This window comes from Calidris pugnax, unplaced genomic scaffold, assembly GCF_001431845.1.
Source record: "Calidris pugnax isolate Ruff unplaced genomic scaffold, ASM143184v1 scaffold55, whole genome shotgun sequence".
Taxonomy (NCBI): domain Eukaryota; kingdom Metazoa; phylum Chordata; class Aves; order Charadriiformes; family Scolopacidae; genus Calidris; species Calidris pugnax.
This window is the reverse complement of record NW_015090832.1, coordinates 3,320,533-3,341,381: the sequence shown is the minus strand read 5'-3', so window position 1 is coordinate 3,341,381 and position 20,849 is coordinate 3,320,533. Positions and strand designations below refer to the sequence as shown.

General features: G+C 48.9%; 1 protein-coding gene across 2 annotated transcripts in view; it reads right to left on the bottom strand.

Moving 5' to 3' along the window:
* The window catches only part of ACSS2 (acyl-CoA synthetase short-chain family member 2), a 39,913-nt gene extending 19,276 nt beyond the window's left edge, over window positions 1-20,637 (bottom strand). For both annotated transcript variants that reach the window (XM_014941283.1, XM_014941284.1), the window contains exons 1-4: window positions 20,431-20,637; window positions 1,190-1,281; window positions 565-668; window positions 193-265 (exon numbers count right to left, since the gene is read on the bottom strand). In XM_014941283.1, coding sequence (XP_014796769.1) covers window positions 193-265; window positions 565-668; window positions 1,190-1,281; window positions 20,431-20,519 — 358 coding nt within the window. In that variant the 5' untranslated portion in view covers window positions 20,520-20,637. The remainder of the gene's footprint in view (window positions 1-192; window positions 266-564; window positions 669-1,189; window positions 1,282-20,430) is intronic.
* Between the last annotated feature and the right edge of the window lie 212 nt (window positions 20,638-20,849).

Genomic DNA, 20,849 nt, shown 5'->3' with positions numbered 1-20,849 from the left:
TCATGCTTTACAGGACAAAGTGGGCGGGCTGCTCAGATGCTTCAGTGTAGGCTCAAAGTGGAAAGCAGTGCTCAAGCACAGCTACAAGCAGAGCATCCACCTTGTGGCCGCTCAGCTGAAGCTCTTCCTCTTCCAATTCCAAGTGCATTTGGCTTTTAAAACAAAGACCTTCCAGACAGGCAACAGCTTTACCTGCCGTGATGAGGAGAGAACAACCGCAGTCCAGAATCCGCTCGCAGAGAGAGTCTGCTGAGAAACCTGCAAACTGACAGAGATCACACAACCACGGCAGTGAGGACACCAGGAAATCACAACCCAAAAAAACCCCTGCAGCAACTTTGCAGTTCACCCATGGTAAACGACACCACCTGACACTGATGGAGAGAGCTAAAGGAGCTCACTCTACAGTTAATATAGAAGAGGGCCAGGAAACAGCACCTTAGTTGAGTTTCCATCCATCTCATGGTCAGCACCTATCTTTCCAGCTTTTCCCCACCACTCTCTCAAAACCAAGAGCTGCTCCCTCCCTCAGAACCAAAAGCAACACAAAGGGCTTGTTCTTACCACAATGGAGTGCAGAGCTCCAATCCTGGCGCAGGCCAGCATGGCTACAACCAGCTCCAGGATCATCGGCATGTAGATGGAAATTCGGTCTCCTTTTTTCACACCTGAAGAGGGAAAATTAACCTGGTGTTTGTGAAAATGATCACCTCATATGTCAAAAGAACAGGATATAGAAAGAAATTGATGCTTTTAAAATCAACATTGATATGCACACAATAAAGCTTCAGCTGGAGTTAGGGTTGAACCAGCCTTGGGTTTTGCCTTTCAAGTCCTATGGCTCTCATAAGATGATTGCAGTGAAAGCTTCATGTTCTCATCAGACACAGCCCTTGAAGGAGGCAGAAATTTAACAACTGCTACTGGAAAGCCCCAGAGCAGGAAGTTTTGAGCACAGATTTCTTCCTTGTAGAGCTGAGTGACAAGCATTGATTAGCTTTTGCAGACAGAGCCAGAGATGAATCTCCAACAGTTTGCTGCAAAGCAAACCCGCATCCACCCCTGCTTTACAACTGTGGAAGCATTTTGCACAGAGTTACTCAACAGACTGCAACCGTGCAAAAAAAAATGAACCTGATCTCCAAAACCCTTCCCAGTATCCAACGCTCCTATTGCTTCAGCCCCGTACCTTGGCTGCGGAGGACGTTGGCGAACTGACAGACTTTGTGCAGCAACTCGCTGTATGTGATTTTCGCAGAATCCCCAGGTTCGTTCCCTTCCCTGGAAAAGCAAGGTAGTGTTTGTTACAGTACAAGCATTGCAAGGTAACAGTTGACACTGCAAGTTCAGAGGTACTTACTACTCTGGACAACAAATATCCTTACCCGCCCTTCCGAGCACAGAGTAACCAAACCCCAGAAATCCATTCCTGGATTAAAGTTCTCTAAAAGTAGGAAAATTTAGTCCAAAGTCCCCATCCCTGTGTAGATCACCACATCTGGAAGCAATGGAATGCATGCAGTGGAAAGACATGGTACTTTCAGAGTGGAATCAGGCAATAAAGGTCCAACAGAACCAAAGCTAAGAGCACAGAGGCTCAAGAGCAACCCAGGGGTTATGGTGTGGACCCTCACTCACATGCACTTATGCCTGCAGACGTGTCTGTGTGAAATATTGGCCAAAGCCATCGTGCAGCAACACCCAGCCCTTAAATACCTACCACCTGATGGACTGCCAAAGGCTGGCTTGTTTTTCCAAGGTCATATATAAATATACCTGTGTATAGCTGTTCAGTGCCATGCCTGCTCTGCATTAGTCTCTCCGTGGTCCTCTATGAACCACCTCTGGGCTCCTGCAGCCCAGGTGCCAGTCCAGTGGGACCTTGCCAGCAGAGACAGCAATAGGAGGAAGAGCCAAGAGCTATACCCAGAGATGGAACAGGAATGTCACATCCCCAGGGAAATGGTTTGCTACCAAAGTAAAAACCAGCTAATTTTAATGTGACACAATGTTTCAGCCATGCAAATGAGGTGGCACTCCCAACAGATCAGAAGGTCAACAAAGAACGTGAAATGGCTTCACACTCAGCACAGCAGCAGTCTCCCACACCCAGGAAGGAGACACTTTCCCAAGTCTCTCCCCAAGGCAGCCCAGCACCAAGACATTAGTGATCCGTAAAGGAAGGGGGGTACCACTCTCAGCTGACATTTCCCCTGGAAAAGTGTCCCATTGAGTATGCGCAGCCAAATGAAAAACAACACTGGTGCTGGGGAGAAGCCAGGAAGCACCTCTGTACCGTGTCCTCCCTTAGGACCACGGCCAGGCTCTAACTTGGGAACACAAACCTCACTTCTTTAACATCTCAAACAGCCCAGAGCACGCAAAAAATATGTACTGAATTCTAGCTAAAACCAACCACTGCTCCCCCTTCCCCCAGCAACATGAACAGAAGGAGGGCTGCTGTGACGTAGAAATGCATGAAGAAACGCCCTAATTTCTCATGTAATTCCCAGGAAGGGCCGTTCCATGTGACCACAACAGCAGCCACATGTTCTGACGGCAGATACACTTCTCGTGGAAACAGTGTAAGAGTTGGGAAAGCCCCACTGATGGAAGCTCAGTGCCTCCTGCCTCCGGGGGTGTCCAAACTGGCGGGTACACTTAGACCATCCCATTTAAAAGCTACTCACGGATCTGCTGCTTTCAAATTTGATTTATCCCTCTTGATACCTAGTTATACTTCTGACTTTCACAGCGCTCTGCAGCCATCGGGTCCACTGATACCCACACTGGTGTGCACAAGGCAGTCTGCCTTCCCCACAGCAGCTCCCAAAAGGGGATTCCCTGCTTGGTCCTTCATGTGAGTTTGACCCCTTGTAAAGAACAGAGAGGAGAGAAGCAAGAACGCCAAGAGAAAACAAAATATGAGAATGAAGACCACTGCCCAGGGCAAGCGGCTCAGCCCTGGCATCTGAGCAGCTTCCTCTCCCTTCCCTGTCATAACCAAGAGCATCACTTCAAGCTAAACAACACAAGAAACCGTTAGACGGGGTCTCAGCTACTAAAGGGAAACCAGGAAATCACAGGGTTTCCTTTTGATTTTACTCCTTGAGGACCAAATATCCAAGAGCTGATTTCAGTGCTGGAATGAGCAGCTGTAACTGGTCTGGCTTCAAGAAAGAGCATTTGCTTCTGTCACATCTGGCTGCATGATGAGAGTCTTCCCCCACCGTGCAGAGGTCTTCCTTGGTGCTTCTACACCACAAGTGTGGCAACATCTAGGCTAGTTCTGAACAAACCTGCAGGGGCCAGGTATTCAGCTCCACTGTGTGTGCAGCTCTGCCCGTTGGCAATGAGCCTTGCTAGGAAATATCTCTTAAAGACAATTATAATGTTTCTCAAATGCAAGCTGGAGCACCCCAGCCCCATTAATCCCTCACCTGAAGATCTCTGCACTGGGCTCTGCTGGATGCTGCAGGGAACCCAGCCCCCAGCCCAGCGTAAACCTGCAGAACAGGGCAGGGAGGAGGAACATCAAATCACAGAGTGGTTCAGGTTGGAAGGGACCTTAACGATCATCTCATTCCAACCCTGTCTGTGCTCTGCTGCAGCGTGGGATCTAAGAGATTCTTTATTAAGAGAGAAACACTTTAGGAGGAAAGACTAGCACAGGCTGTCCCATCTGGAAGGCTTCCCATGTAGGGCAGGGAGGAGGCAGGCAGCCCCCAGCCGTGTGTGCTATTTGGGGGCTTGGATGGAGGTGAAGTGCCGCTTTGGCTGGCAGTGGACTTTGCCAAGGACACAGCAGAAACCACGTTTGTTCCAGGTGCCATCAACCCAGTGGTGTAACACCTTCCTGAGAAGGGAGGGGAAGGCTCTGCTTTGCATGCAAAACTTGGGAGTCCTGTGACACAAGCTAACGGGGCTTCGCAGGTGCTGATTTGCTTCAGGCCGGAGCGGCCGCTGGTGCCACAAGATGGGCTGATGGTGGGATGGAGACAGAGCCCATGGAAAAGGCTGCACTGAGCACCCTACGCAGGCCCAGCAGCCAAGGCCACACCAAACTGCAGCTTCTGGGGTGAGCAGCCCTGCACCCCACCTCGGGGCTGCCTCCCACATGTGGTACCCGTGAGGGACAGGGACCTGCCTCGAGCCACCCGGGTGTGAGGCACCGCTCGGACGTCCCTGCTCTCCCTGCACACAAAATGTGCATCTCAAATACACCAAGTCCTCCTTCTCACAGGGCTTCAGGAGGGAAACTGAGGGCAGGGAACACCCCCAGGCTTGTCCTCAAAGCCAGCACACAAAGGACACCGCAGGAGAAACACGGAGCAAAGTCAAAGAGAAGTTAAAACTTTTTGCAAGGATTTTCAGAGGGCTTTCAAAGTCCTTTCTATTCGTTCACTTGACTGCAAAAGAGCTCTACGAGCATCAGCAAGGGAAACCTCAGGCTTCAGATTTTCAGATGATCTTGTGCTTAATGGGAAATGAGTCACATCCACGCTTCTACAGGACAAGACCTCTCCTTTCACCGCATCTCCAGCAAAGGCCTCCGAGCAGTCTCTCAAGAGCAGGCAAATTGCTCCTGAAAATAGTCTGGAGTGCCCACAGCTACACTCAGTGGGCTGCAGCAGCACTCAGAGGTTGCTCTGTCCTCTTCTCTGGCACAAAAGCCACAAGATTTATGTTTTTCAGACAGGGCATTTAAAGGAATGCCCACTCGCACGCTACCAAGTGCTCTGTGCGTCAAAAGCGAGCCCATAAATCCCTGGCAGCAAAGTTCTGCGAGTGGCATCTTCCCTTCGGCACCCAGCGGATAAAAGCAAGAGCTGTGAGTCCTGACCCGCTCACATGGGCTTGCTTGTCCAAATTAAATTGAAAAAGAAATAAAATTAGAAAAAAAAAATCATCCTTCCTAAAGTATTACTACAGTGCACATCTCCATGCCTACAGTGTACAGCCCAAGGCCCACAGAATCCAACATCCCCCAAATATATCTTTTTTTTTCTTTTAAGAATGGGTGATGACAATAGTTGGCAGCAGCACTGCTGCGATTGCTGGTGTGCAATCTTTGATCTAACAGCAGGCCATCTTCGGAAAGGAAAAACCAATTTTCAGCTCCCCAAACTTCCCAGATACATCATCAAATGAAATGCACGGTGAAAGACAGTTTGAACCCAACGTTTTCCTCATCTTCCTCAAACCCAGTCCTGCATTTAGCAACTAGTAATCCAAAAATTTTACAGTATCATCTGGGTCACAGCGGGAATGTCTATGAGTTTTTTAGCGCTCGGGAAGCCCGTGTTTTACATACTGCATGTTGCGTGCACACTTAGCTGGATAAAGGCATTTTTTGGCCATATGGTCTCAGTTGAACCACCCATGGACTAAGTAAATGCAGGTCCTTTACACTAAACACACAGATGCACGACTGGGGACCTTCTGAGGCTGGCTTCCCCCTGGAAATAGGAGCTTTGTTGAAAAAGTCAGGTTTCACATAAAGACGATGGCTTTCTAGCTGCCTGCAGCCATTCATTGCTGGGACCAGATAGCCCAAGGGCATCAGAGACCATCACCACAGCGGTGTGCAGGACAGCAGCATCAAGATCCTCACAAAATAGGTCCCTGTCAATGTATTAGAGGAAGCAGAGGCTCTGCAGAGTATTTATCACACTGCTCCCTTCTGCCAGCAGTTAAAGGAACAGCCTCTCTGCTCCTGAACAGGCGCCGTCACACACACAAGCCCCACGGCACATGCTGCTGGTGGTCCTACCAGTGTTTGGGCAAGAAACCATCACACGGAGAAGCCACGCTGGGCAAGGGAAGAAGAAAACTTCAGACGGGAAAAACCTCAACACTTGTCACCTCCATGGCACAACCACTCCTACAGGAGGCTCACAGACCAACTGCCTGCTCAGCTGGGAGTTTGACCTTGGAGATGCAGAGCTGCACACAGGTTGCCCTTGGAACTAAATCAGGGTTAAGCTTCCCTGTAAGAGGGACCACACAGGTTAGCAAAAGATTGAGTGTTGTATGTACACTGTGCAGTAGGGAAAGAGCTTTGTAGGAGCATGCCAGCATTTCTTTAGAGCCACGCTCACTCAAGTGTTGAGTTCCCTGCAAAGCAGTCAAGGATGTGGAGCAGCAGTCTGGGAGAGGGAACCTGTGGCCAGATGGACTCCTGGTCCTGCACCAAAGCAGGGTAAGAAGTTACTGTCCTCTGCCAAGCATCAGGGCTGACGACAGGACTTTTCAAAGCACTGGTCTGCTTCAACCACCCATCACATAACCAACTGCCCATTTCAGCTGTAGGATAACAAGCAGTGGGGAAGGGCGGTATCTTCTTAACCTGCTACAGCTTGGTGGCCAAGGGGATGCACACAGCCACCAAAAGGACTAAGAAAAGCTGACCCAAAACCCAGTCAGCAATGCTGTTTGGTTTCTCTCTTTCACCCTTTCTGGATGAAAATTATTTGCATAACCTGTTTGAGTAACGGTTGGATACAGCTTCTCCGTGCAACACTGCCTCAGCATTTGCACGGAGCAGCAGGAAGCACAGGCTGCATCAGTGGGGAATTATGGTTTTCAAGGTAATTGCCGAGGATAATTGTGGTTTACGAGGGCTATAAAACCACTAAGAGAAGCTGGTGTATGAAAGAAAATGACAAAATGAAGCTGAGCAAGTGATGTGTTATAAGTTTTCAAGATCTGCCAGACCATCTGCACATCCACAGTCGGAAACAGAAAAATGACAGACCAAAGCAAACTAGAGCACAAAGCCAAAGCCCATCTGACCCCTGTAAATGCTCCCACTGAGGACCAAAGGGGCTGAAGATCATTTAAGTCTCTCCTTCTAAGCTTCTGTGACCACCTCACCCTCAAATAAAAGAATTAACCCAAAGTGACCAAGCACAGCTGGGGTGTGGGGCACCTGGAAGGCAAGTTTTCAGAGCAAAGCAAACCACCTCAAAGCCACCAGGTTTTATTCCTTCACTGGCAGAGAGGCAGCGGTAGCTCATGGAGCAGCTTTGCTTAATGCAGGAAAAAAGCTCACAGGAAGAATTTGCAGTGGGGAAATGCAGAAAGTCTCCAGTAGAGCAGAGATGAGGACTATGGGAATGTCCACCCTAAATCAATGTCATTCAAACTAAAACATGCTCAGAGCCTGAAATTCCTCCTAAGCATGGGACAAGGCTGCTGCATGAGAGGCACAGGATGCAAGATCCATGCATGGGAGACAAGTTCTCCAGCTCCTGCTCCACCAGGAGCTTGTTCCCAGAGCACAGTACGAGATGAAGGAATCATAGAATGGTTTGGGTTGGAAGGGACCTTAAAGATCTTTCAGTTCCAACCCCCTGCCCTGGGCAGGGACACCTCCCACCACACCAGGTTGCTCCAAGCCCCCTCCAACCTGGCCTTGAACCCCTCCAGGGATGGGGCAGCCACAGCTTCTCTGGGCAACCTGGGCCAGGCTCTCACCACCCTCACAGCAAAGAAGTTCTTCCTGAGATCTCCCCTCTTTCAGTGTCAAACCCTTCCTCCTCATCCTATGGCTCCCCTCCCTGATCAAGAGTCCCTCCCCAGCTTTCTTGGGGAAAGAAGGGGCTCCAAGGTCTTCTCTTCTCCAGGCTGAACCCCCTTCCAAACTCTCTCAGCCTGTCCTCACATCAGAGGGGCTCCAGCCTCCGAGCACAGGCTCCTGCACAGTAACATCTCCTCACGTGCAAGGTCACTGGGGGCAGCCAGGCGGGCTCATGGTTTCCCCGATCCGCCCCGCGTCCAGAATTAGAGCAGCCGAAATGCCAGGGAGAGCTTGGCTGGGCCGAGCTCCCTGCCATCTGGGGAATGGGCTCACGTGCGAGCCGCATGGGCAGCGAGAGCCCCGGGCCTTCCCGACGCCTGGGCTGGCACACACGGGCTGCGTGCTCGGCTACTGCGGCTACCAGCTGCTCACAACCCTTCTGCTGCCACTTGGCCTCAGCCTGGTTCTCAAGAGACCCAGGAAACCTGCCGTCTGAAGAAGGGTCTGCCCGGAGACAGCTTGGTAGTTCAGGAACAACAGCCGATAAAACTAAAAAAAAATATGATTTCTCCCTCCACCCCCAGCCTGGCTTATCCCATCTGACACTGGAACGGCACTCGCATAGAGAGCACCCTTTAAAACCTCTACTTGAGAAAAGAGTTTATGTTGAAATGTCTCTCAGCCTGGAGAAGAGGAGGCTCCGGGGAGACCTAATAGCAGCCTTCCAGTACCTGAAGGGGGCCTACAGGAAGGCTGGGGAGAGCCTGTTTAGAAAGGCCTGCAGTGACAGGACGAGGGGCAATGGCTTCAAGCTGGAGGGGAACAGATTTAGACTGGAGATTAGGAGAGGGTTCTTTACTGTGAGGGTGGTGGAGCACTGGAACAGGTTGCCCAGGGAGGTGGTTGAGGCCCCTTCCCTGGAGATATTCAAGGAGAGGCTCGACGAGGCCCTGGGCACCCTGGTCTAGTTGGGGGTGTCCCTGCTGACTGCGGGGGGGTCGGACTAGATGACCCTTGGAGGTCCCTTCCGGCCTGGGCAATTCTATGAAATGTGAAGTTTGGAGAGACCAGCTGTGTAAGATTATCAGAAAAAGACACTGTTTCATCAGAAAAAAAAAAAAAAAAAAAAGCTTGCGTCTGCATGTATTGATCAATATGGCAATGCTCCTACACAGACTGCCCAAAGCAGAGGGTCTACTGCTGACTCCAGGAGGGAGCAGCATGTTGCGTCTGCATGTATTGTTCAATATGGCAACGCTCCTACACAGACTGCCCAAAGCAGAAGGTCTACTGCTCACTCCAGGAGGGAGCCGGCAGGGCTGAAATGGACTTGCAAAAAAGCCTTCATGAGAACATTTCACAGTAACGGGACCGACTGCCCAGCCCTGCCCATGCTCAACGTCACCCGTCTCCCACCACAGCAGCAAATAGCAGGAAATATCCTAAGGAGTTCTTTGAAGGCTGAGAGGTTTTTCAAGTAAAAGGTTTACCAGAAAGCTCAGCCGCTATGGTCCCTGCAGTCATGCTCGAATCCTGTTGCATCACAACAAGGATCAAGAAAAAAGAAGTTGTGTAACACTGGAGTGTAGCCTGGGAGAGGCTGGTGAAAAGGTTTTCCCAGTATGTTCAAAACTATTTGGCAGCACTGAGAGAACACTGTTGAGTAAACCTGGCAACAGCTATCCCAGGGGAAAGTCTTATCAGTTTAACAGCATCGCCTTCTAAAACCATATAGTTTACTCTGAGACCTGCATTAAAACCACCCCATGATTTTCCCCTCCAGTGCTCCCCATACATGTAGGTAGGACCTAACAAAGGTCCATGATCAAATCCACCTCTGAGCCATCTCAACTAAAAGTCAATCATGTACCTAGGATGAACGAGTTCCTTTTGCTGTAAAGAAACCCAAACCAGGCTGACAAACAACTCTGTGCTGTGCCATAGCAGGAGCCCTGAGCTCTGCGGCCCCCAACAACCACCCCCTCCGGCCCAACTGACTCAAACACGGGCATTACTGTGCCTGTATTTCACAAATCAGCCAAAATGGAGCCTATTTCTAAAGGGACATGGGGCCATCATCTGCTCTATGGTCAGGGACTCAAGTCTTCTATCCACCTTTAAAAATAGCCATACAGAAACACGGCCTACTAAGAAAACACCCAACACCCTGCATGGTTGCTAGTGTCCCATAGGAAAAACCACATCAATCCTTCTGTCCTTCCTTCTCATTAAATACATTCTCAGCTACTCTTTCTATTTGCAGCCTTTCAGAACCTGAACAAGTACCAGAGGCATCTAAAGAAATAATATTTATCCTGTACAGTCCAACCACTGTTCCCTTCACCATCCCCTGAACGATGCCTCCAGCACAGAGCCCCGCTGGAGGTGGACACTGTTCCAAAATCACTCATTTATTTATTGATCCTCCAGAATTCTCTCCAGATTTCCCAATCACTTGCCAGGCTACACCCTAAAAACCTACTTGAAGCCCCTTTCTCTATACAGTGGGATGCTCAGACATCTGTAAAGGAACTGACACCTCCCAGCTTACAGTGCTGCTGGTTCATCAGCCAACAAAAGCAAGCCAGTAAGTTGATGTGATGGGGTATTATAGCCTGTGTTTACACCTGAGAGCCAGAACACTCAAGGATAACTGTTTTAGAGAAGACAGGGTTGACAGCAGTCAAAATAAGGCAGTTTACAAGTAATACAGACCACATGTAAACCCCCCGGTGATGGGCACTGACAGGTACCTGCTCAGCAGCAAGGGGAATTCTGCGGCTTCACGTTTTTCCTACTCACTTGATATTGAGTAACCACCAAGTCAAGAAGATACACATTAACTCTAATCGTGTTCTCACTTTCTTAAGCATTTTATAACACAAGAGAACAGCCAATGTAGAAAAATGATAGCTTTTAACCTATTTTCTTTAGAGGAAAGTTGAAGATTTTTAAACAAAAAAAAACCCTAATCTAGATTTTATTTAAAGAAAACAATTACACAGTGTTGCAACAGAGCTCACATGCAGTAGGTCACCAAGTTTGGCTGACCTCAGCCAGCACTTGTAACCCCACGAGCCAAATCCACCCAACGCTGAAGAAGGCGGCGAGAGTTTGACACGAGAGGAAACATTTTAGATGTTTATAATAAATAATATTTTCAGAGGAGTGTGGACTATTTTTACCAGTCCAACAGGAGGAGAGCTTGTTTCCAGCACAGCCCAGCTGATTCCTTGTTTAAACAACTTGCAGTTGGGCTGTGAAATATATTCCTGGACGAAGCTTCTTCTATTAGTGAAACAGTCAACAAGCCATCTGCAGCTGGGAAATTCCTATTTTGGGGAAATACTGCATCTCTGAATGGAGCATATTGCCAATTTTTCAAGACCTTCCAGACACACTGAAATCCAGGCAAGCTGATTTCAGTGGAGGCTCAAACAATAACCACGATAGGAAATCAAACTTAATCAGATTTTAGGTGGACATTTCTACTTTATGCCTTCGAAGCCTGTACAGGTGATGACCAGGTGTTACCTGCTGGACTGTCATCTCATTGTATACAAGGAACATCTCTTAGAAGATGGTCAGTGGCAACAGGAGTGCAAAGCACGCTTCACTATCAGGTACCCAGGTGTGGAAAAGTAACCAGGAAGGCCATTGATCTCCTTGAGGAATTCCCCTAAAGGAGGGAGGAGACTTCTGCAAAAATGATGGGTTTTGAATTTATGGAGAACTGCCAAGACTTGCAATTTCGTATCACAGCCCATTTTGATGTTTACAACAAACGAGGTGCAGAAATGCAAACAGAGAACTGAAACTCTGCTGCAGCCACACACAACAGCTCTGACACTGGGCTGGCACAGCAGAAAAAGGCAAGCTCATAGCCGGGAGTCAAGAGGTCTTGTCAAAGCATCGGCCATCAATACTACAGCTCTGGGCACAGAAAGCCCACCAGGCACAACAAATGCAACTACCCACAGGAAAAATGCCATGCCTGGAACAAGCACCCGGTTGCACCTCTTTTGGTAAAGCCTGGTCACTTTTTCCCCTGTAAATGCCACTACTTGGAGTTAGTCTCAAGTCCTGAGTCCTTGTCCACTTCTGTTCCATCCACACCAGGGTGCCAGGGGGGAACACACAAGCCATTCACACAGCTAAAATAAAATAATCAGGTTTTCTACTCCAGTGAGCAAACTGAAGGCTCTAAAAGGCTCTCATTTTCCATGTCCTGAACCCGTACAGGAGTTCATCATCCTCTCTGTCCATGAACTCCATTTATCCACCCCCACGTTTCAGCTCGCCTGCCAGTATTCACAATATCCCACCATTGCACAACCGCAGTGCCCCTCCCAACAGTATGCAAACTAGTCTTTAAACATATCAAGGTGCCTGTAACATCTGCCAGCGTTACAAGATACAAGTTTCATAGATGTGAGAAAATCTGGGAGTTACTGTCTGTGCACACACACCCCTCGCTATTCCCCAGTAGTTATTGTGCAACCACACACTCAGAGCCACGCAGAAAGGCGGCTTTGGGCAGGGTATAAGCCACCAGTTTAAGACAGCAGTGTAATGCTACGTGCGCTGGCAGCCCAGAAACCCAACCACATCCTGGGCTGCATCAAAAGAAGCATGGCCAGCAGGGTGAGGGAGGTGGTTCTGCCCCTCTATTCCACTCTCGTGAGACCCCGCCTGGAGTATTGAGCCCAACTCTGGAGTCCTCAGAACAGGAAGGGGTCCAGAGGAGGCCACAAAGTTGATCAGAGGTCTGGAGCCCCTCTACTGTGAGCCCTCTCTACTGAGAGAGGCAGGGGTGTTCAGCCTGGAGAAGAGAATGCTCTGGGGAGACCTTAGAGCCCCTTCCAGTTCTTAAAGGGGCTCCAAGAGAGATGGGGAGGGGCTCTTTATAAGAGAGTGTAGTGATAGGACAAGGGGTAATGGTTTTAAACTGAAAGAGGGGAGACTTAGATTAGATATTAGGAAGAAATTCTTTGCTGGGAGCGTTGTGAGAGCCTGGCCCAGGTAGCTCAGGGAAGCAGTGGCTGCCTCATCCCTGGAGGGGTTCAAGGGCAGGTTGGACAGGGCTTTGAACAACCTGGTCTGGTGGGAGGTGTCCCTGCCCAGGGCAGGGGGTTCGAACTGGAAGATCTTTAAGGTCCCTTCCAACCCAAACCATTCTATGATTCAATGCTGTTTATGGAGGGCACATGAGCCTGGCCACCATCAGCATTCAGTTTCAACACTGATCCTTGGGGGACCTGCTGCTGGTCCTGAAAAGTAACCATTAAGAGCGAAGAAACAAAGGGTAAGGCTAAACCAGCTCCATAGAAAGACCTTTCTTCCATTCACAGTTAAATTACTTCCTTGAACAACTTCTCCTGGGAAAGCTCACGAAGGTGGTCTGAAAACAGCTGTATCCATGTGCTCAGTGCCGCCCGCCTTGCACTCCAGCAGGACTTCACAGCAGCTCCACCACCTTTCCCAGCAGATTGCACTGGGCCACGCACACAGTGACCCGAGTCCACTACACCACTAGGGATGCAAGTCAGATTTACCAGTTCCCAGGACCCCCTCCATTGCCCTCTCTAGACAGAGCGGGGCTGGCAACCTCCCAGTCCTTGGCACGGCAGCCCTTTGCAATAACACACAGCACACCCTGGCCAGCAGCTTTGCAATTCCACAGTCAAGTTCCTGCAGTCCTCTGGGGCGCATGCCATCTAATCCTGGGCACTTATTGACATCCAACTTGTTTATCTGGTCAAATACTTCCTGGATATTCCCTTGTATTTATATAGACGGATGCTGTATCCTTGCCAGGAGCAGCTACGAAGGGTTTCAGAGCAAAAGGCCAGGAGCAAACAACTCCGACACAACCCAAATGAAAAGCTGCCCCCCTGATTCAAGGCTGCTGCCAGTGTGTGTTCCCAAGCAGAGCAGTTCCTTATACAAACCCTCTCCTCACAGCTCAGCTGCGGAGCAACCACACAAATGCTGCCCAAGCACCCGCTTTCTTTACAGATTTGACTTAGAAACCACTAAAAGGGGAGAAAAGCCCCATTCTGCCTATGGGAGCAGGTTTACAGGTCGTCTGAGCTCAGTAAGACCAGGCACAAGTCCAGGGGTGCTTCTGAATGGGCAAAACCACAGGAGACAACAAGCACCGTGTGATCAAGCAGTCACCAACCTTTACTACCTGTCCCCTTCCTTCACTGCACCGCAGAGCAGAGCAGCATGAGGCTGAGAGCTCCCTGCTCCTGCCTTGCACCCCAAGACAGAAAAGGCTCTGCAGAGCGAGATTAGGGCTTGAGATCTCCACAATATCAAACCAACTATCTTTCCCAGCAGCTCCCTGCAAACTGACATGCGTACCTGACGTAGATGAGTCAGCTTCCCAGTAAGCCATCAAAAATAATTTCAAGCGAATTCATGCCTGCCAGCTGTCTGAGTAACGTGGTGCTCGAAACCCTGAGTCACAGCATCCAGGAAAGCACACCCCACACGCTGGAAGCCCACAGAACAGAAGAAGGTATTTCCCAGCTCTCACATATTTAATTCATCCCTTCGGCACAAACGCTCACCTGGTAACTCTCTCAGAGATTTCACTCATCACCGATCGCTAATCACGAGGATGTAGGATGCAGCACACAAGTGCAAGAAACATAAACAGAAACATTTGGGACAGAAGAACCTTGAGACAGGACAGGAGAAAACTGGCACATGTCAGGTCTCAGCACACACACACACACATAGCCTTTGTAAACAAGCTCCAGACCATGATCCCTATGTTCTCCAGGCCTTCCGGCCAAACCAAGAATCTCCAAACCCTTAAGCAGGCATCATCATGCTGTCCTGGGGCAGCACCATCTTTATATCTCATCTGCAACCAACCCCACAGCAGGACAATCAGGGTGACTACATGAAATTGGTTAATTTTGAGTCCAGCACGGCCTTGCTCTAAACAGCCCACAGCTGAAGATGGAGATTCCATCCACCACTGGAGAAAAACCAGGGAGCTATACCTGAAAACAAGCTATGAGTCCCTCCTGTCCCAGTCTGCACTTATATACAAACATCCAAACACAGTGCCTGCTTGCACTGCTGCCACACCACTAACCACACTGCCTGGTGACTGTCCCTGAAGCGGGAGAGGAAGAATTCCACCAAAGAAACTGGGAAAGCACATGACCTGAATGTGTCTGATCTACAACAGCTACTCCCTTTACTCCGTGTTTTAATACCAGATTTCTGTTGATGCTCCCACCATTCCCACTTTGCACTACCCACGCAGCTCAGAGTCAGAGAGGGCCCTGCAAAGCAGCGATGTTCTGGCTTGGAGATACAGGAAACACTGCTCTACAGCATTCAGGCAGATGCAGTCAGTCGTGTAAATCCCTTCCCAGGCTGGAAGACTTCCCAAAACCCACCAGAAGACAGTTACATTTTCTGTGATGGAAAGCTACAACTATCATTGCCCTTGAAGAAAAGTACAAGATCTATAGCTTAATAAAATACAACAATCATAGAATGATTAGAGTTGGAAGGGACTTTAAAGATCATCTAGTCCCACCTCCCACCAGACCAGGTTGCTCCAAGCCCCCTCCAACCTGCCCTTGAACCCCTCTGGGGATGGGGCAGCCACACCTTCTCTTGGCAACCTGGGCCAGGCTCTCACCACCCTCACAGCAAACAATTTCCTCCTGAGATCTCATCTAAATCTCCCCTCTTTCAGTTCAAAGCCACTACTTCTTGTCCTTTTGCTCCACTCCTTCATAAAGAGTCCCCCCCCATCTCTCCTGTAGCCCCTGTAGGTACTTGAAGGCTGCTATAAAGTCTCCCTTATATTATTACATTATTTTATTGAAGAACATTCAATGTATATTATGACCAACTTTAGGTGCACCTTATCTGCCTGTTTTCCAGAGCACTGTACTGCCCAGCAATGCTTTCAAAATAATTAATCACTCCACACTCAGCACACACAATGGGGAGATGACCTGGATCACTGAGGATTCACCCCAGAAAGCCTCTCTGATTTTTCAGGGCTGAGTGGGGCCACCCCTTTTCCCACAGAGAATCCCCGTCAGGGAAAGGAGCTGTGCTGAGCCTGGGTGTAAGCAGCAACCAAGCACATGGAAATTTTTCCATAATGCTTCTCACAGCTTACTCAGACTCCTCTATGGATGTAATAGTAACGGGATATGGATTTAGTATGGATGTAGTAGTAACAGGGGAACAGCAGCATTGGATACAGCTGTCACAGCTTGGACTGCTCTCAGCAGCCTGCAGGGACACACCCGCAAATATATATCAATAAAAGCAACCGTCCCAGAGGTGAATTTTTATACTTTAAACAAACAGTGTGATTTAGGGATGTGCTTTCACTACCAGAAGAGTGTTGAAACAGGCTGCATCACTGCAAGTATGACAAGTCATCCAGGAAGTTACCAAAGAAACAAAGAGTCAGTTGGGCAGGGGACACCTAGAAGTGCTGAGGGCAGTGGGAGCAGCAGAGCTGAGTGGCACGGATCCAAAGCTGGCTGAAATGAAGCACTTCTGAAAGTCTGGATGTTAACAAACAGCATCCTCAGCCACAGCACCTCAGCATAGGGCAGTAATGGAAGACTGACACTCGTGAAATTATCTAAAAAGGAAACCAAACCCCAGTGCTGATCTGGACCATGGGGACCAAACACTTTATTCTCATCAGCTTAAGGCAAGATTATTTCTGCAAACAAAGGAGGTTTGAAGCTTTACAGTCAAAATGCAACTGAAACACAGCTTCATTTGGCTTTGTTTCTGGCTGTGGGATGGCACATCCCAGAATGAAGCACTCCATGGCAAGGAACAGCCACCACATCGAGGTGCACCAGCACCACAGGGGCCCCAGGAACCAGCTGGTGTGGTCTTGTCCCAGTTGACCCCGGCAGCACATTTAGACCAAGCCAGTGTTTGGCAATCTGTATCCTCTCTGGAAGGCTGCTGTCCAAAACCAATTTCCAGTTTCCTAATAAAAACCTCCAGAAGTGCTCTGGAACTTTTTTGTTGTGGTTTTGGGCTTGGTTTTTGGGTTTTCAGGTTTGTTTTTGTTTTGTTTTTTTTTTTAAACATGCTCTATAGTTGTTGATTTTTTCCCTCCCCTCACAGAAGGATTTATTGGAAGAAATATCACAGCTACAAGCCTCTAATTGCTTTATTACATTAAAAGAACACCACAACAAACAAAAAACCAACACACTCCCCCCACCACCACCTTCTCCATTTTATCTTTGCACGTCATGTTTGTTCTAGGCCCAGAATGAGAACCAGAGGAGGTTATTCTTCTGTTTAAACAAAGCTCCAGTAAGCTCTGGCAGCCTTTACTATCTTTGTTCCTCCTCTCTAGATGTGTTATTTCACATGCAAAGCACAAGAAAGCAGAAGACTGGTACACTCTCCCAAAGATGGCAGAGGCCAGCAGCACCCTGCTTAGCCCACGCACCCAAGCTATGGGTTGCAAAGCTCTACCTGCTGCCCCCTGGTCCCACCAGGCACCACCAGTACTGCAGCTGGGGTGACCAGTTTGAGAAATGAGGGCAAGAAGTTAGTTCTTCAGCTGTGCACAGGTTACACAGAGAACAGGCTTCATCCAGGCATCCGGGTATTAGACTCCGGGATCTAATTAGAGGGTGTTTTCTAATAGGGTTGTTTTATTTGAATTCCCACCTGGTTGTATTTTTACCTCCACAAACTGCCCCGGCTGATGTTTATGTGATGATCATAGGCACCTCAGCACAGAACTAAGAGTTTATCCATGCCACACAGACATGCCTACAGCACAGTGAAGGCATAAATTAGAGCTCCTGCTCTAATTAACTCTCCAAAGTACTCAGCACAGCTTCAAGTCCCCTGCCAGTGTCTCTCAGTGTCCCCAGCTAGTTTGTCCAGCACACTGCACCTGCGAAAGCCACCACAGGTATCTACCTGCAGAGTAACCACAGCATTACTGACTTCAGCCTTTCCAGGCAATTATGAAAGACTGCTACTCTCAAAAGTGAAATCTCTATCAGAAACATTTCCTGGAGCTTCTGTTCCTTTTTAGGCCACATCAGCAATACCAAAGAGAGAAAGAGGAATCAAAAGCAGCAGAAACAGAAATACTTGTAACGTTCATAAGCAGCAAGAGATAACACAGTGAAACAGGGAAAATGCAAGTGTTTCCTACCCACTCAGGATGGTCATTTTGAACTACAGAGTCCTAACAACACCACAAGGACAATGCCACGAGAGTCAACGTCACCTATGTACAAATTCTGCAGCATGAAGCAATCCCATGTACTGCCCTTTGTGCTGGAAGAGCAATTCCACGTGGATTTGGCCCTCTGAGTGGAGCCAGTTCGGGCAGTCCCAGGCTGCTGGTGGTGCAGGAACCTTCAGGGCAGCTTGGCCATAACAGATCCAGATGAACTGCTCACTCCTTCCAGCCCGTGCAAAACTTGAGATAGACACAGTCAGCAGCACACGGCAGCTTTGCATTTTGTCAGGACACATCTCTTCTCAGAGACATTCGCCAATGCCTTGAAAACATACTTACTTTTTCCCTAATTTCTCCTCTCTGAAAGCAAAGACCACAGCCTTGTATCTTTTCAAATCTCCCCCAGAGGCGGGCACCGATACCTTGGTATAAGCTCAGCACCTTTTCCCATCTAGCAGGCTATAGACTTTCTTAGAAGCAAGCAAATGGCCAAGGTCTTAAAAAAAAAAAAAAAATAAAAATCCAAGTTTTCCCAGAAATCTCCTTTGGCTTTTGGAGGCTCTCATTTCTTTTTTGACCTTTCCTACAGTGTGACAAGTCTCAAGTGTTTTAGGAAAGCGAGCTCATTCAATAGCGTGTTAAACACAAAACGTGAAAGGAAAAAGATGACAGCAACTACATCTTGTTATTGAAGAAAAGCACGTGTCCAGAGAGGCACATGCATGCTCCTAGAAGAGTAATTTTAGGAGCTGCAACCCTTAGCCCCACTTCCTCATGGCCTCAGTGCCACCAGTTCGCGGGTCACGTCCAGCGTGCCTCCTCCATCCCTCCCACCAACATTCCCAGCTGACAGCTCCAGAAGCCCCAGTGCCAGGTCACTGCTGACAGAACCACACTAGGAGAGTTCAGCCCAAAATAGTCAGGGAAAACTGCCTGCTGAGGAGGAAGAGAGACCTTATTTTTCAGCACTGCAAACACCGCAGCTGACGAGACACCCACCATTTTAATATCCACTCCTTGTTTTGCTCAGCATCACAAATACCCCCACAAAGGCTGCCAGATTGATGAGAAAAATCGTCACCAAGATCAAATTAGAGCTGTAGGCCCAGCTGTCACCCAAAGATTTATGTGCAAGAAGAACCACACACCCAGTCTCCTCCATAAAGCCCAGCAGGGTTGCCAGCACTGGCCTGCCAAATGGCTTTGTTTGCTGGCACACCTTTACCTGAATGAGTTTACAAAGGAGTTTTCATTCAGAAACTGCAGCCATTTCACATCTGAGTGAAATAGAGAATGTATTTAACTTGCAGGGAAGTAAATACTTCCCACCATTTCACATGTGTCTTATCAACAGGACTATTTGCAAGGTGGTATGTGTAATTCTTTCACTGAAGCAGTAGCACTATGGATAGAAACTCTAGTATGAGCCCGAATTTACTGTCAAAGCCAGAAATACACAGCCAGAACAGGTTGCCCAGAGAAGCTGTGGCTGCCCCATCCCTGAAGGGGTTCAAGGGCAGGTTGGATGGGGCTTTGAGCAACCTGGTCTGGTGGGAGGTGTCCCTGCCCAGGGCAGGGGGTGGAACTAGGTGGTCTTTAAGGTCCCTTCCATCCCAAACCATCCTATGATAAACATGTTCCTTTCTGTAGCAGGGTGGCCCATCATCAGTTTTACACCAGGTGACAGGGAGGGCCCCTTCATCTGCACAAAATCACTTAGAGCAGCACAGCTATTCATCATTAGAGCACCTGGTATTTTTACTGCAATGGCAGTGAGACTCCAGCTGCTCTGCCAAAGGGACTCACCATAACCCAGCAAGTTACCGCAGCCCTGACAAGTGGGACATTTAACTGTGCTTCTGTGCTGCCACATACAGTCACAGCAGTGCAACAGAGACACGTGCTCCTTCAAGGGAAACAGCAAACTGCATGGGTGGGCAAGGCAGTGTCCTCAGCTGGGGGACACAGCTGTGGTGCCAGCAGGGGAGCATTAGTGCTGGATCTCAGACATCACCAGTGGGAACCTTTTTTGCATCAACATGAAAATGTCAAGTTTCACATGGCTTTTAACACTAGTAAAAACTATTCTGGTAAAAAAAAAAAAACAACACAAACCATCAAACATACTGCAGATAGGGCTGGAAGTCAACTTTTCTTCCCAAAGGTAACACATAGAAGCCAGCCTTTCTGAAAGCATCAGTGTTATACACGTTCAAGAGCACGGAATCCATATATAAGCTCAGGTTTTAGGAGAACCTTTCTGCAACGGGAGTAGAAACTTGCCAGACACACAAAACATGAGGACAGGAGATGTGGGATTTATTAGCTTTTTGCTGTTGGATCTTAGCTGTTCCTCGTGGCACATCTCTACCCACATCTACCTGCTTTACTAGGGAAGTGTGGCACCTGCCTCAACACTGTCTGACTGCTCTGAGCAAGCATGAAGGCAGAGCTGGAAGTCAGGAGCTGCCCATTGCTACGCTGGGCTGCTCCAGCGTGTCCCAGGATGGGCAGGGGCTCCATCGCACCCCTCTCCTCAAACACACAGACAGCAAACACCTGCTGTACCTATGCAAAGATTAATGCCTCTCACATTCTACCGTGTTTTAATTCACCTCAGTAGAAATTAACATGACATTGACACACCTTCTACACCATAACAAAAACAGAAATTTACCAGTAAAAAGCAATTTTGTCCCCAAGCTTCTTCTCGTTGACATTTCTGTCCAGGAGGTTGTAGCAGATGTTGGTGGTCGCCCCTTTCATCCACTCGATGAAGATCTTCCCCTTCGTCACATCGAAGTTGTACTTCAGGAAGGGCCCCGTGTGCTGACTCTTCCAGTAGAACTCTTTAGCAATGTCACCCCAAAACTCTGCAAAGGCAACAGCGCCCAGAGCTTGTGACCCACAAACGGGCAGGCAGAATGTGTAAGGGACAGGGACCTGTGTGTCTCCCCTTGTGCAAGGACAAGGCTGTGAGGAAGAAGGCGAGCAGCTCCCCACACTCTCTCACCCCCCACACAGGGGGCTCACCCCACAGCCCCGCTCCCCCCCGACCCCGGAGGAACCGGCGCCCCCCGCCCCGCCCCGCCGCGG